This window comes from Labeo rohita, unplaced genomic scaffold (assembly GCF_022985175.1).
Source record: "Labeo rohita strain BAU-BD-2019 unplaced genomic scaffold, IGBB_LRoh.1.0 scaffold_219, whole genome shotgun sequence".
Classification (NCBI taxonomy): Eukaryota; Metazoa; Chordata; class Actinopteri; order Cypriniformes; family Cyprinidae; genus Labeo; species Labeo rohita.
The window spans coordinates 22,189-37,613 of record NW_026128429.1 but is presented as its reverse complement, the minus strand read 5'-3'; the positions used below and the strand labels follow the sequence as shown (position 1 = coordinate 37,613).

At 39.3% G+C, this 15,425-nt stretch overlaps 2 protein-coding genes across 2 annotated transcripts; both read left to right on the top strand.

The window, feature by feature from the left end:
- The first annotated feature begins 391 nt into the window (after positions 1-391).
- LOC127159467 (nuclear factor 7, ovary-like) lies at positions 392-5,013 on the top strand. The gene is made up of 6 exons (XM_051102277.1): positions 392-885; positions 1,321-1,416; positions 1,576-1,803; positions 1,882-1,904; positions 1,986-2,104; positions 3,053-5,013. The coding sequence occupies exons 1-6, from the start codon at positions 490-492 to the stop codon at positions 3,550-3,552; spliced, it is 1,362 nt and encodes a 453-aa protein (XP_050958234.1). The 5' UTR covers positions 392-489; the 3' UTR covers positions 3,553-5,013.
- Positions 5,014-5,105: 92 nt separating this feature from the next.
- Positions 5,106-13,777, top strand: LOC127159465 (gastrula zinc finger protein XlCGF57.1). The gene is made up of 3 exons (XM_051102276.1): positions 5,106-5,207; positions 5,859-5,989; positions 12,074-13,777. The coding sequence occupies exons 2-3, from the start codon at positions 5,905-5,907 to the stop codon at positions 13,531-13,533; spliced, it is 1,545 nt and encodes a 514-aa protein (XP_050958233.1). The 5' UTR covers positions 5,106-5,207; positions 5,859-5,904; the 3' UTR covers positions 13,534-13,777.
- The last annotated feature ends 1,648 nt before the right edge of the window (positions 13,778-15,425 follow it).

Below are 15,425 nucleotides of genomic sequence, written 5' to 3'. Positions count from 1 at the left end.
TCCTCTGTATGTGTAATATGAAGATATTTTAGGAAAAGGGTTATATATATATACACATGTATGTATATGTTTATGGTCTAGGATATAATTGTGTGGATGGGAATACTCTACCTAATCTGGAGCATGAAAAGCTAATTGTAAGTATTGGAGGAGCTGAACACACAGCGCTATCATGAGCATGTGCTCTGAGTGCTCCATAGATTGGAGAGAGAATGAAACACACACAAATGCCTCTTTTTTTTCTCCTTCTCAAAACTGACTCATCACCTAAGTAGTTTAATTTGACATCCAGTGCAGTAGGTGGCGATAATGCTCCTAAGGAATTATTCACCATTAAACAAGAAGAAGCAGCAGCAGCTCTTATCAGGAACATATTGATGTGTCATTTCACCTTTCTGTCACACTGACTCTCTTCTCTACTGACAAGACCAATAAAGAATCAGTAAAGAAAGTGAACTTTATGTAAAGTAAAGTTTAGTAAGAGTGAAAATGGCGTCACTATCTGAAGATGATTTTTCTTGTCCTGTATGTCAGAGAATCTTCAAGAATCCTGTTGTTTTATCATGTAGTCACAGTGTCTGTAAAGAGTGTCTTCAACAGTTCTGGAGAACCAAGAAAACTCAGGAGTGTCCTGTCTGCAGGAGAAGATCCTCAAAATCTGATCCTCCAGTTAATCTTGTGTTAAAAAACTTGTGTGAGTCGTTCCTGAAGGAGAGAAATGAGGGGCGTTCATCAGGATCTGAGGAGATCTGCAGTTTACACAGTGAGAAACTCAAACTCTTCTGTCTGGAGGACAAACAGCCGGTGTGTGTAGTGTGTATGAATTCACAAAAACACGACAATCACGCAGTCAGACCCATTGAAGAAGTTATTCCTTCTTATAAGGTGAGACAAATTAGTTTTTCAACTTCATGTTGTTTTAAGCGTCCTGTTTTAGTGTTGATTTGATTGATCAGAGCTGGTTGTGTTTAGTCCAGCTGAACTCCATTATCAATAAAGTTTCAGAGATTTGGGGAATTAATAACTACGGGGGCAAATAGATTTTCACACAGACCCAGTTGGTATTGGAGAACTAATTTTGCTTTAATAAATAGCATTGTCGTTTACGAACTCTGCTTTGTGTCACTCAGGTTGAGTTTGTTTTATGACAGGTTTTAATTTCTGAATTAGTTTAGTATGAGATGTTCACAAAAACAGAAGAAATCAGGATGGGGGCAAATACTTTTGCACTGCATTATATGATCATATCACTGTATCGTCTTCTCTTCTTGTTTCACTGTAATCTGGTGTTTTATGTGTTTTTATCTTGTTTAATTCTAGGAGGAGCTCAATACAACACTGAAATCATTACAGGACAAACTAAAACACAATGAAGAAATGAAAGGAGAGTTTGAGAAAACAGCTGAACACATCAAGGTGAGGAAACAGAATGGAGAGTCATTGTGATTGCAGCTGTAGGATCACTATATACAGTTATGATCTGATATATTTAATATAATGGATTAGTTTCTCTCAGATGTGAATGATGGGATTGTGTTGATGGAGATGATTGAAGTGAATGTGGTTTGATTTCAGTCTCAAGCTGAGCACACAGAGCGTCAGATTAAACAGGAGTTTGAGAAGCTTCATCAGTTTCTCAGAGATGAAGAAGAAGCTACAATCACTGCACTGAGGGAGGAAGAGGAGCAGAAGAAGCAGAGGATGAAGGAGAAGCTGGAGGAGATCAACAGACACATCTCAGCTCTTTCACACACAATCAAAGACACGGAGATGATGAACACCAGTGACGTCTGCTTTCTGAAGGTCTGATTTCAGATCACTGATTGATTGATTGATTGATTGATTGATTGATTGATGATCAGTGGTGTGTTTGTTCTGCAGGAGTTTCCAGTCTCAATGGAAAGGTGAGTGATCTGCTGGTGTCTCTGGTCTCTCTGCTTCTGATCCAAAGCCACTGCAGTTCTGACTCCTGAATGTTCTTCCAGAGTCCAGATCTCACAGCCGGATCCACAGACGCCTTCTGGAGCTTTGATTCGAGTGCCGCGTTACTTGGGCAACCTGCCGTTCAGAGTCTGGAAGAAGATGCAGGACGTCGTCCAGAACAGTGAGTCTGACTGCAGAAGATCTGAGCTCTTATACACACACAATGGAAATGATGATGATGATGATGATGATGTGATAATGACAGATTTCAGCATTATGTGTGAACAACCAGATCATCTACTGCACCACAATCAGTACATCACTTAGACAAAAAATCCCACAATTCAGTGTGCTGGACTCTCATTTTCAGTCTCATGAAAGTCCCAGCAGTGATTTTATCTGATAATGATAGTTTTTTTTTTTTTTTTTTTTTTATGGTGATAATTGTTTTTTTTATGTTTTTTTTTTTTTTTTTTATGGTATGTTTCGCCGGGCCGTGAAGAAATATAGAGCTGAGTATCATCAACGTAACAGTGAAAGCTAACACCATATTTCCTGATGATATCACCCAAGGGTAACATGTAAAGCGTAAAGAGTAATGGCCCTAGCACTGAGCCTTGTGGTACTCCATACTGCACTTGAGACCGATATGATACCTCTTCATTTACTGCCACGAACTGATGACAGTCAGATAAGTACGATTTGAACCATGCCAATGCACTACCACTAATGCCAACATAATTCTCAAGTCTATTCAAGAGAATGTTGTGGTCAACAGTATCAAACGCAGCACTAAGATCCAGTAGCACTAACAGAGAGATACAACCACGATCGGATGATAAGAGTAGATCATTTGTAACTCTAATAAGAGCAGTCTCAGTACTATGGTACGAAGAAAGTGAAAAGGTACAACTTTGTACCTTACCTACCCCTAAATAGTACATATTAGTACCTTAAAGGTACATTTTAGTAGCCTACTTTGAAAGTACATATTTGTACCTTTTCACTTTGTACTTTAGGGTACCGCCACAGCGACAGAACTGTACCTTTTTTTTGACAGTTTACATGTTGTTGGTTTGGATGATTTAACAAGTTCTAAATCATTATTTCTTATATATTATTACATCAGCTCCTGTCATTCTGGATCCAAACACGGCTCATCCACGTCTCGTTCTGTCTGATGATCTGACCGGTGTGAGAAACAGCTTGAACAATCCACCTGTTCCTGATAATCCAGAGAGATTTGACTATTATTCCTGTGTTCTGGGTTCAGAGGGTTTTAACTCAGGAACACACTGCTGGGATGTGGAGGTTAAAGGCTGTTCATTCTGGAGTCTTGGAGTAACTACAGCATCAAACCAGAGGAAGAGATTGGATTTCTTCAACAATGTCTGGAGTGTGTGGTATGATCCATATAGACTCTCTTTAGGTTCTGGTTTTCGTGTTTATCAGGATCTTGATCGTGTGCGAGTGAATCTGGACTATGACGGAGGAATGGTGTCATTCTCTGATCCTGTAACTAACACACATCTACACACATTCACAACCACCTTCACCCAAACACTCTTTCCATTTTTTTGTAATTATAGTTTTACCTCTCTGAAGATCTTACCTGTCAATAGTCAGTAATCTGTAGGTCTGGATCTTCCTGATTTCATCTTTCATCATGTTTCAATATTTAATCCAGATCACACGAGTAAGAGACTGTTGATCTGAACATCAGATCACAAAACAAGGACATTTATTCATCTTTAAAAATGAGAAATTATTAAAACACGTGATGAAGGGTTCGAATAAATCATCTTAATCATATCTGACCAATGACAAACAGTTCAGTTCAGCTTTATTGTCTTTGTATTTAGATACAGTGAAATTGCAGTGCAACTTCATTCAGTGCAATTTTAAAAACACAAATAATGTAGAGTACACCAGGTACAGTTGGTACACTTGCTTTTTCTGTTACTACACCAAAACTAGGGACTGAAAAGAAGTGATTATTCATATGACATTTCCTTTACTTGTCTACTAAAATATTAATAATTATTAACATCCATAAGTAGGTCATATTTGCCATAACACAACTGTACCCATGTCGGGAACAGTACCCGAGTACAGCTGAGGAAGGGACGTGGTGTAATGAAAAACATACATTGAAAGAAAAAAAAAACTTTCGCTGAAATCTTCGGACTGGAGAAGCACATGTACTTCGAATTAGTACACTAATACACATGTGTGAAAAAAATATCACAGATCCCCAATCCACCTTATTTTTCAGTGCGGAAGTAAGCTGTTTCCTGGTAATGTGTCAGCCGTCCGGTTCATAATCCACCATAGGAAAATAACCAGAAGAATATCGAAGTGCGGTAAACAGTAAAACAGTTTGCACTACAAACCAGTGTGTTCATAATTAAGATAAAACATTAAAATAATATGGTAAAACACATGAGTTTGCAATATCAAGCAGCAAAACCAGCTTTTTGTGCAGCTAAAAATAGCTGGAAGCGGATGAGACCGGAAGCCAGACACAAAAATTTTAGAAATGACTGCAGCCGCTCTTATGGGAAAAATAAGGTGGATAGGATCAGACTTGTTGCGCACACTTAAAGTTATTTAAGGTGTTTCAAATGTACCCGGTCTACCCTACCATTAAAACACAAATAGGACATTTCATAATAAATTATTTAAAGTAAAAAAGGGGATAAAAGTATTGCACAGTTACTTTTTGTTTTATATTATTGTTTCCAGAAAAAAATTCAAAAACAATTGTTGTTTCTTGTCCTGTATGTCATGAAATCTTCAAGAATTCTGTTGTTTTATCGTGTAGTCACAGTGTCTGTAAAGAGTGTCTTCAAAACTTCAGACTCAGGAGTGTCCCGTCTGCAGAAGATCCTCAAAATCTGAACATCCAGTTAATCTTGAGTTAAAAATCTTGTGTTTTATGTTGCCTACCCCGGAGTAATGTAATGTAATGAGTAAGTCTGTGGCTGTAAAAATATTGACAAACATGTGTTATAACCAAGCTCTTTACAAACATCAGTCAATAAATAAAAAGTTCCTTAATAGTTTCTTCAGAATCTCATGTAATTTAAACTCTCACTGGATTTTATTTAAATAAATATATTGTGCAAAAATTCAGCTCTGAACGCCACTGATACGTGTTTTCATTTGTAGGTGTATTTTATGTGCATTTCTGTTTTGAGCGGGACTTTTATTGTGGAATGGCTGTGTGACGTCACACGGCTGCGACCCGCTCCTGCGTTATAAACAAACTCGCCTGAAGAAAGGTTTGTGTTTTAAACATTTAAAATGTTAAAATCAAGTCGAACTGTTCACGCCAATTTATAGTTTTACCAAGAAAAACGAAAGTTCTGTTATCGAATGAAACAATGTAATGGTTGTGTTGTGTTTGTGAGTAAAGCACATCCACACTTGAGGAACTGAACAGATCTTGTGTTCAGAATCAGCGGATCAAAAACAAATTCAGCACCCGACACGCTTTTTGGAAGTTTACTACTGAATTTAATATAAACATCAGTAAATACCAAGAGCAAACGATGAATATCTAAACCTGTCATGTGTTTGTTGGTATAATTTGTGTTCTTTTAGTAGTTTGTAGTTCTAGTTCTGAGTGATTTTTGGCAAATCACTTCCGTTTTAACCTCGGAGCTGAAAAAGCCTGAAGAAACGGAAGGACAATAGAAAGGTCTAATAATAGAATATTCTAATAATGTCTTCATTGTGTTTATGAGCTGCAGGCTCTGAACAAACTGTTTGCATCAGTTTAACACAGATTAACACATGAGTGTTCAGTTCTACAGCAGTGTTTTCTATGACCTTTGACTTCTCACTGTGACTCCCTAACTAGTGCGCTGACTACTGATGTAGGGAGCTGAATGAGACACATCCAGAAATTTAGTTTGTGTTTTTTTTTTCAGAACCCCCCGGTGAAGTGACGGAGGTGGATGTGACGGTGCTGTGAAGATGGCGTTTATTAAGGAGGAGAGTGAAGACATCAGGATTGCAGAAGTGTTCAGCTTGAAACATGAAGATGCTGAAGAACAAACAGGTTGGTTTCGTTCTTAAAGCTGATCCTGTCATTTGATCCTTATTCAAACGTCCGGTTCTACAGAAATGAATGATATTGTTGAAGAATGTCATGTGGGCGTCATAACTAAAGCAAATAAGACACAGATACAGTTACTATAAGATTATTATAGTGTAAAGTTGCATCTCCAGCCTTTCTAATGATGTACAGTACTGGGGTTGACACCCGTTCCTTAAAATACAGAATTGTCCCGTACTTGAAGGTTAAAGGTTAGTGTTAGGATGCATCATTTATCTTCAGTTTGTTGCATATATTATACAAAGGCCTGCACTTAGTTGAATAAACAAATAAGGATCTTGCAGTGTGGATAATACTAATAGCAATTCTGATGAAATCGGTTTTAAAAGAAGTAGTGGAGAAGTTGATTTGTGTCCGTCCCGTCTGCCCTTTGAACACAAGAGGCTGAATGGGAAACTTATCATTTGGTCGGTCCAGCGATGATGAACGGCACAGTGCAAAAAAAAAAAAAGGTTTTCTTTATATTACATTAGAGCAAATCATCTTCTCCATGCCCCCACCCCTTTTTTTCTTTTCTTTTTTTTTTTTTTTATAAACACATGATCACACGTTGTGTCATGAGTTGTTATTCATCTGAAGTTGTATTTACCTAATTTAAAGACTACTAAGGACTAGATGATGTCTTTTAAATATTTTGTCCTGATACACACAATTATACAGTTCAAAGCAGGTTCACTTTCTCTTTCACGTGACTGTGTCTGTCGCTGCCTCCTCTGAACAGAACAGAGACACTTTAGTCTTTATGGCTGGCTCCTATCGAGCGGGCCAAGGTTATTTATTTATTTTTGATGGCATTTGGGCTCCTTGCAACTGTCAGCTTTGGCTTTCTTATTTGGGGATATTCAGTATTATTAATATAATATTATAATATCATTTTTTGATAAGAACGTATGAATAATTTTGTACAGTTGTGCTCAAAAGTTTGCATGCCCTTGCAGAATATCCACATATATGGAGAAATAAGAGTGATTTAAAAAATTGTATGTTATTACATATTTAGTGCTGTCCTAAATAAGCTCTTTCACATAAGAGATGTATGCACTAGACAAAATAACAGCATAATTTATTAAAATGACCCTGTTGGAAAGCGTACATACTACTGAATCTGTCATTACCTGGATGAGTCGGGGCTGTTTTTTTGTGTTGTGACGGTTGTTCATGAGCCCCTTGTTTGTCCTGAACCGTTAAACTGGCCACTGTTTCTTAGAAAAAATCTTCCATGTCCGGCAATTGTTTTTGGTTTTCCAGCATCTTTTACATATCTGAACCCTTTCCAGCAGTCACTGTACAGTTTTTAAATTCATCTTTTTACATTTGAATTTTAAATTCATCAGAAACTGTTTGCATGTTTATCAGAACAATTTCCCTGACCTTCAAAATTGAAAAGGTTTTCGTTCCCCGCCTCCTAATGCGTTGTGTTTCCTGCTGGAGCATCAGTGAATGTTTGCAGCTTTTGTTCTAGAGTCTCTCAGTTGTCCTCTGTGTGACAAATAGATTTCAAAATCATACAGTCACTGCTGGAAAATATTCAATTATGCAGCAGATGCTGGAAAACCAAAGAATTTCCAGGACATGGAGGATTTTTCTGACAAACAGTGGACAGTTTAGCTGTTCAGAACAAACACAGGACTCATGAACAACCAACACAACACATAAAAAACAGGTGTGGATCATCCAGATAACGACAGACAGTCTTAATATTCAGTGATATATAAGCTTCAAACAGGGTTCTTTTTATAAATTCTGCTGCTATTTTGTCTAGTGGACTCTGTGTAAACATCTCTTACATGAGCTTATTCAGGCCGGTGCTAAATATGAAATAACATACAATTTTTTAAAATATCTCTTATTTTGTTAAAATTTCTCCATATATGTGGAGATTCTGCAAGGGAATGTAAACGTTCGAGCACAACTGTACATCCCTGTTTTCTTTATGGCTGAATTGAACTCATTGCAAAATTGATAATCAAAAATGAACGTGCCTCAGCTGAACAATGACACTATGTTCTGTTAAGAGCTGCTTTACAGCAGATTGAACTCTTTGTGTCACTGAATCATTTTCCTGTTCAAAACTTTAAGGCTGTTTTGAAGCAGTGTGCTTTGTATAAAGCGTTATTTAAAGGGGCTTTCCCAACGGAGGATCCTTTCCATAGTTCCTAGAACCATTGCCAGAAGTACCTAGATTCATGTGTGTTCGCACCGCAGGAACTAGGAATGTTCCTTTAATGGGAACTAAATTAGCTCCTGCTTCAGAGTGTGGTCTAAACCAGAGATATAGGAACTCTCAGTGACGTGAGTGTGCACTGATTGGCCAAAGTCATGTGAAACACAGGCACCTGTAATTTTTAAAGCCATGGAAACATTCATCTTACGAAATGGGAAAACGCAGATTATGGCGTTTTCCTGTTGTCTGCAGCAGTGTGTTCTTTTCTCAGCCTCGATGATATGTAAGTTGTCATGTCAACTTTTTGCTATTTCAATTGCGTAATTAATGTTTTTACGTTCCGTACAAGCTACCTGTAAATAAAGTAGTTAAGCTACATTCAGGCTACCCTTCTGAAAAAAAGTAGCTAGCTATGAATTTAATTTCTAGTCAGAAGTAGACGCTGTGCTGCTTATTAAACAGATGACTTATTAGACTGTTAAAATTTTGTCATTTTACCAGTGCATTACTAACGTTCCAAACCATTTTCCATAATACCTTTAGCGGTGTCCTGAACACACAGAATTCAAACGTGATGAAAAAAAGATTTTGGAATGTGTCCTAAAGAAAGCAAAATAAGATCAATATTGCCAACAGGCTCTGAGATTACAGGTAACACCTCTTTCAGTAGCTCAGTGGGTACATGATCTTGCGTACGGTTTTTGTTTTGATAGATCAAGATCAAGATTCCTTTACTGTCATCGCACAGAATACAACGAAATTAGGTCAAAATCTTTGGTGTTATTCACACACAACATCGAAAGAAATTGAAACAGTATTATTTGAAGTGCAGGATATGATCAAAATAAATATATACAACAATAGGACAGTGTGATAAAAGGATACAATACGATACAATGGCATAGCAGCCAAAGTGAAATATTAACACACCTGGATGTGTTGCACATCTCTGGATTGCGGTGGCATTATGTAGTGCAAGAATGCAGTTAAAATGTAAACGAGTAGTGCAATATTACAGTGGTAATTAGAGGTCGACCGATGTATCGGTTTTGCTGGAGCGGCTGACAAGGTCGTCATTATACACCAAAGTCCCTATAGTCTTTGTTATACAGCAGGAGAGCGGCCTCTAGTGGCGGAAATCACTGACGGCACATGCCGTTTGTTTAGACACGTGACACTGGGCTGCACAGAGCGGGACACTTCAAAGACGGATTTAAAACATCGACAACGAAACGGTGTGTACAGTATACTGTAGTGCATGTTTTCATGTCATTACTAAGCGATGAATTTGTTGACTAGATGCTGCATTAGTGGAGAAAGGACAGCAGTATACTTTTGCCCGTTTGGTGATCAAGTAAAGTCTTGTAGACGCCACTTGAATTGAACGTGACACATCCGGTGTGTGTGATACCGGATAGCTGCGAGTTCTTCTAGACGCCGCGCTGCACTTTTGCCTGTTGTGTGACTAACATATTTTTTTTATTTTGCTTAGGTAACCACAAATGTAGAATAGAGGCAGTTGAACTGTGAAAGTACCCAATATCCATATGTATGCAATTTCAATACTGTGGCCTTTGTGTAGATATTTATAGATGGCCATCTTCAGCTTGACTGTTAATGTAATGGTAACACTTTACAATATGAGTCCATTTGTAACGTTAAGATTGATAAAAGTTGTAAAATAGAAGTAATTTAATTGCTTTTGTTAATATTAATGAACAATGAACTAACTGTAATGATCAATATATAATTAATGTTTTTATTCATTTACAAAGTATGGTTCAGTAGGTTTTTTTTTTTTTTTTTTTAATAGTAGAACACTATTTTCTGTTCAGTATCCATTTTAAAAACTATCGGTCGATTAATAGTGTGGTCCAACCTAGTTATCGGTATCGGTAAAATCCAATATCGGTCGGCCTCTGGTGGAAATGTAAAACAGTAGTGCAGGAGTACAGCTAAATTGTAAACAAATGACGACAGTTGAAAATACTATTGCATCTGTGCAATATTCTGTGGTATTATGGTCAAGACCAAGAGTCAATTGTAAATTGTTTGGCAGTGTTCAGTACATGAGCTGAGCAGTACATGAGCTGAACACCAGCTGATGTCCAGGGTGAGATGGGTCTTTCAAAATGTTGGCTGCTCTGCTGAGGCAGCGAGTCCTCCAGAGAGGGCAGCGGGCAGCCGATGATCCTCTGGCCTGTGTTGATGACTCTCTGAAGAACTCTCCTGTCTGCTGCTGATCAGTTGGCATACCACGCAGAGATGCAGTACGTCAGCACGCTCTCGATCGAGCAGTGATAGAAGGACACCAGCAGTTTCTCTTGCAGGTGGTTCTGCTTAAGGATTCTGAGGAAGTGGAGTCTCTGCTGTGCCTTCTTAACTGCTGCGGTGGTGTTGGTAGTCCATGAGGGATCTGAAGGGATGTGTGTGCCCAGGAACTTGAAAACGGGGTCCCTTTCCACACAGTCCCTATTGATGAAAAGACCTAAGTCAGCTAGTTTAGAGATCAGTCTGCCCAGGATGACCGTGTTAAAGGCAGAGCTGAAATCTATGAAGAGCATCCTCACATAGCTCCCCTGGTGTTCAAGGTGGGTTAGAGCAGAGTGAAGAGCAGTGGCGATAGCATCTTATGTTCGCTCTGTAGGCAAACTGGTTTGGATCAAAGGTGGGTGGAAGACTGGCTTTGATATACTGTAGGACTAGCCTCTCAAATCACTTAGTGATGACTGGAGTGAGTGCGACTGGACAATAGTCATTGAGGCAGTTTATGGCACTGTTGTTTAGCAGTGGGATTATTGTGGCAGACTTTAGGCAGGATGGGACGATGGATTTGGACAGAGACAGGTTGAAGATCTTTGTTAACACCCCAGGGAGTTGGTCTGCACATACCTTCCACACTATTCCTGTCACACCATCAGGGCCAGCAGCTTTCCTTGGGTTTACATGCTCCCGCAAAGTGAGGCTGTGGCTGTTTGAGGCAGGTGGAAGTGCTTTGACTGTCCCTGTTGCTTCCACCTCATAGTGGGCAAAGAAAAGTTGAGTTCCTCTACCAAGGCAGCGTCGCCATTGACAGTCATGCGGTTGCTGGGTTTGTAACTGGTGATTTGCTGGATGCCATGCCACGCCAGCCGTGGGTTGTTGTTAGTGAAGTGGTACTCAATTCTCCTTCAATTCTCCTTCAAAAGATCTCCAATCTTTTCATGGCCTAATGGTTAGAGAGTTGGACTTGTTACCCAAAGGTCATGGGTTTGAGTCTCGGGTTGGCAGGGATTGAATGTCCAGCACTCTCTCCACCATCAATACCATGGCTGAGGTGAAACCCTTGAGCAAGGCCATTGTCCATTGCTGTGTTGACCTCCTTGGTCATCCAGGGCTTCTGGTTAGGGTGCACCCTGATGCTTTTGTTAACTGTGACATTGCCAGCACAGTTCTGTATATAGCAATTAAGGTGTACTCTTCCAAGTCTGGAGACTTTAAAAAAGTCCCAGTTTGTCCATTCAAAGCAGTGCTGCATCTGCAAGGAGGCTCCTTCAGGCCGTGTTTTAACAGATAACACTCAACGGAGAACCCGGAGTCCTAGCTATCTCCTCCAGCATGGATTCACTCGTAACAGCCTGGTTAGAGTAAAGTCCTATGATCAGAAGATCTTGGCGGTTGTAAGTGTGATTTGCCCGGCTGAACTTAACATTTGTAAACAAACATATAAACAAAAACACACGTAAAAAACGCTGAAAGCAGAACGTGAGTGCGCTGTGTCTGTGTGCTCCGCCATCTTTTTTCTCAATTAAGCCTGATGTCTGTTGTTTGGTGCCACAAAACTGGCGTTAACTTGTATTTGTCTTTTTTTTTATTTTTTTAAGATATGATGGCACTGAAAGCGGAGAGTCAAGAACTAAATGAAACTGAAGAGAAAGATCAGTATGGAAAACATGATTTCACAAATGGAGAACAATATTTTAGTTGCTCACAGACTGAAAAGACTTCCTCACGAAACGTTGCTCAAAAGACTGGAACTAGATGTTATTTCTCCTGCCAAGAGTGTGGAAAAGGGTTCAACAGAAAAACAAGACTTACAAAGCACATGAAAACTCACACTGGAGAGAAGCCATTCAGATGTGATCAGTGTTCAAAGAGCTTCAGAAAAATGGACTACCTTAACAGGCACTTAAAAATCCACTCTGGCGAGAAGCTTTTCACCTGCCAACAGTGTGGAAAGAGCTTCAGTGAAAAAAAATACGTCAAAATCCACATGAGGGTTCACTCTGGAGAGAAGCCTTTTACCTGCGAATTCTGTGGAAAGAGTTTCAGTGAAAAAAAATACATAAAAATCCACATGAGAGTTCACTCTGGCGAGAAGCCCTTCGCTTGCCAACAGTGTGGAAAGAGTTTCACACAAAAAGAGCACCTTAAAGTTCACATGAGAATTCACACCGGAGAGAAGCCGTTCACATGCGAACTGTGTGGAAAGAGCTTCACTGAAAATGGACACCTTAAAGTCCACATGAGAGTTCACACTGGAGATAAACCTTTTACCTGTGAATTCTGTGGAAAGAGCTTCATGGACAAAAGAAATGTAAAAATCCACATGAGAGTTCACACCGGAGAGAAGCCTTTCGCATGCCAGCAGTGTGGGAAAAGTTTCACACAAGCAGAACATCTTAAAGGCCACATGAGAATCCACACTGGTGAGAAGCCGTTCACCTGCCAACTGTGTGGAAAGAGCTTCACTGAAAACGGTCAGCTCAAAGTCCACATGAGAATTCACAATAGAGAGAAGCCTTACACCTGTCAACAGTGTGGAAAGAGCTTCTCTCAAAAATGTCATCTTGAAGTCCACGTTAGAAGTCACACTGGAGAGAAGCCTTTCACATGCCAGCAATGTGGGAAAAGTTTCACTCAAGCAGGACATCTTAAAGGCCACATGAGAATTCACACTGGAGAGAAGTCGTTCACCTGTCAACAGTGTGGAAAGAGCTTCTCTCAAAAATGCCATCTTGAATCCCACGATAGAAGTCACACTGGAGAGAAGCCTTTCACCTGCAAACTGTGTGGAAGGAGCCTCACGACGGCAATAAACCTCAGGTATCACGTGAGAATTCACACCGGAGAGAAGCCGTTCACCTGTAAACTGTGTGGAAAGAGCTTCGCTGAAAATGGAAACCTTAAGGTCCACATGAGAGTTCACACTGGAGAGAAGCCCTTTACCTGCGAATTCTGTGGAAAGAGCTTCTCTCAAAAATGTCATCTGAAAGTCCACGTTAGAAGTCACACTGGAGAGGAGCCTTTCCCCTGTGTGGAAGGAGCTTCACAACGGCAATAACCCTCAGATGTTCAGACCGGAGAGAAGCCGTTCGCATGTGATCAGTTTGGAAAGGGTTTCAAACAAAAAGGACCTTAAAGGAGAGGTTCACTTCCAGAACAACACTTTACAAATAATGTAGTCACCCCCTTGTCATCCAAGATGTTCATGTGTTTCTTTCTTTAGTCGTAAAGAAACTATGTTTTTTGAGGAAAACATTACAGGATTTTTCTCCATATAATGGACTGATATGGTGCCCCGATTTTGAACTTCCAAAATGCAGTTTAAATGCGGCTTCAAAGGCTCTAAATGATCCCAGCCGAGGAAGAAGAGTCTTATCTAGCGAAACGATCAGTCATTTTTTTCGAAAAATAAAAATGTGTATACATTTTAAGCACAAAAGCTGGTGTAGCACAGGCTCTGGGATGCGCGTCCACGACGCTACCTACTATTGAATCACGCTGAAAGGTCACGCGGAACTACAGACCCAGTGTTTACAAAGCGAACGCGCAAAGACTAAGAAAGTGCAAGCAAGTTTGTCAACGCTGTTTACAAACAAAAAGCTACAACGATGTCCTCCTCTCAAGTTGTAGGAGAAAATAAGAGTTTTTGCCATACCTTTTTGAGCCGGAGTATACAGACGATGGACCCTGTAATTCGTAGCGTCGTGGACGCGCATCCCAGAGCCTGTGCTACACCAGCTTTTGTGCTTATATTTAAAAAAAAAAAATGAGCGATCATTTCACTACAGGGTGGGCCATTTATATGGATACACCTTAATAAAATGGGAATGGTTGGTGATATTAACGTCCTGTTTGTGGCACATTATAAGTGGTCAGAAACTTGTAAATAACTCATGAAAGAATAAAGTTACGTTAAAACCAAGCACACCATTGTTTTTCTTGTGAAATTCCCAATAAGTTTGATGTGTGATGTATCCATATAAATGGCCCACCCTGTAGATAAGACCCTTCTTCCTCGGCTGGGATCGTTTAGAGCCTTTGAAGCCGCATTTAAACTACATTTTGGAAGTTCAAAATCGGGGCACCAATGAAGTCCATTATATGGAGAAAAATCCTGAAATGTTTTACTCAAAAACCAGCATTTCTTTTACGACTGAAGACAGAAACACATGAACATCTTTGATGATAAGGGGGTGAGTAAATTTTTTGTAGATTGTTGTTCTGAAAGTGGACTTCTCCTTTAACGGTCACTTGAGTTCACTCGAGAAGTGTGGAAAACGTTTCTTAAACAGGAGTCAGCAACCTTTATATCATGAAGTGCCATTTTTAAGTTTCCTAGTGATCCCTGTGGCACAACCTGTATACCCCCCTTTTTGCTACTCACAGGTATGCAATTTTGGATAATTTTTCGAACTAAAATAAATGGCCAAGTATCATATTTTGACTCATTTGTTTGATTGGGCTCTCTTTGTCTACTTTTGTGAACCATCTAATAATGTATTGGGTCGTATTTATGCAGAAATACAGGAAATTCTAAAAATTTTACGAACGATCAAGCACGACTGTACACCTCACTCTTATATTACCGTATAGCAACACACAGCGGCCAATGATATTGTGTTTAAATGTGTTTCTGTCTTTTTGCACGATTGTGAAGTTTGTTGGTTTCATTTATTAGATACATTTATTTGTATTATTTATGAAACCATTATGCAGTATCATATTATCGTAACCAAAAATGAAGACAGTGAGTAATTTTTATGTGGGTTTAGTATACATTGGATTGCATACTTTTTCATTTCTGAATAACTGACTGGAAAGACATTTGGGTCATTCCGTGTCAACTCCGAGGTCCCCGGCTCACATTTTTGATTTTGCTAATATTTTTTTTTTTTTTTTGAAGAAAGATACACATGTATAGTGATGAAAGCCAAAATATTAAAATGTCAT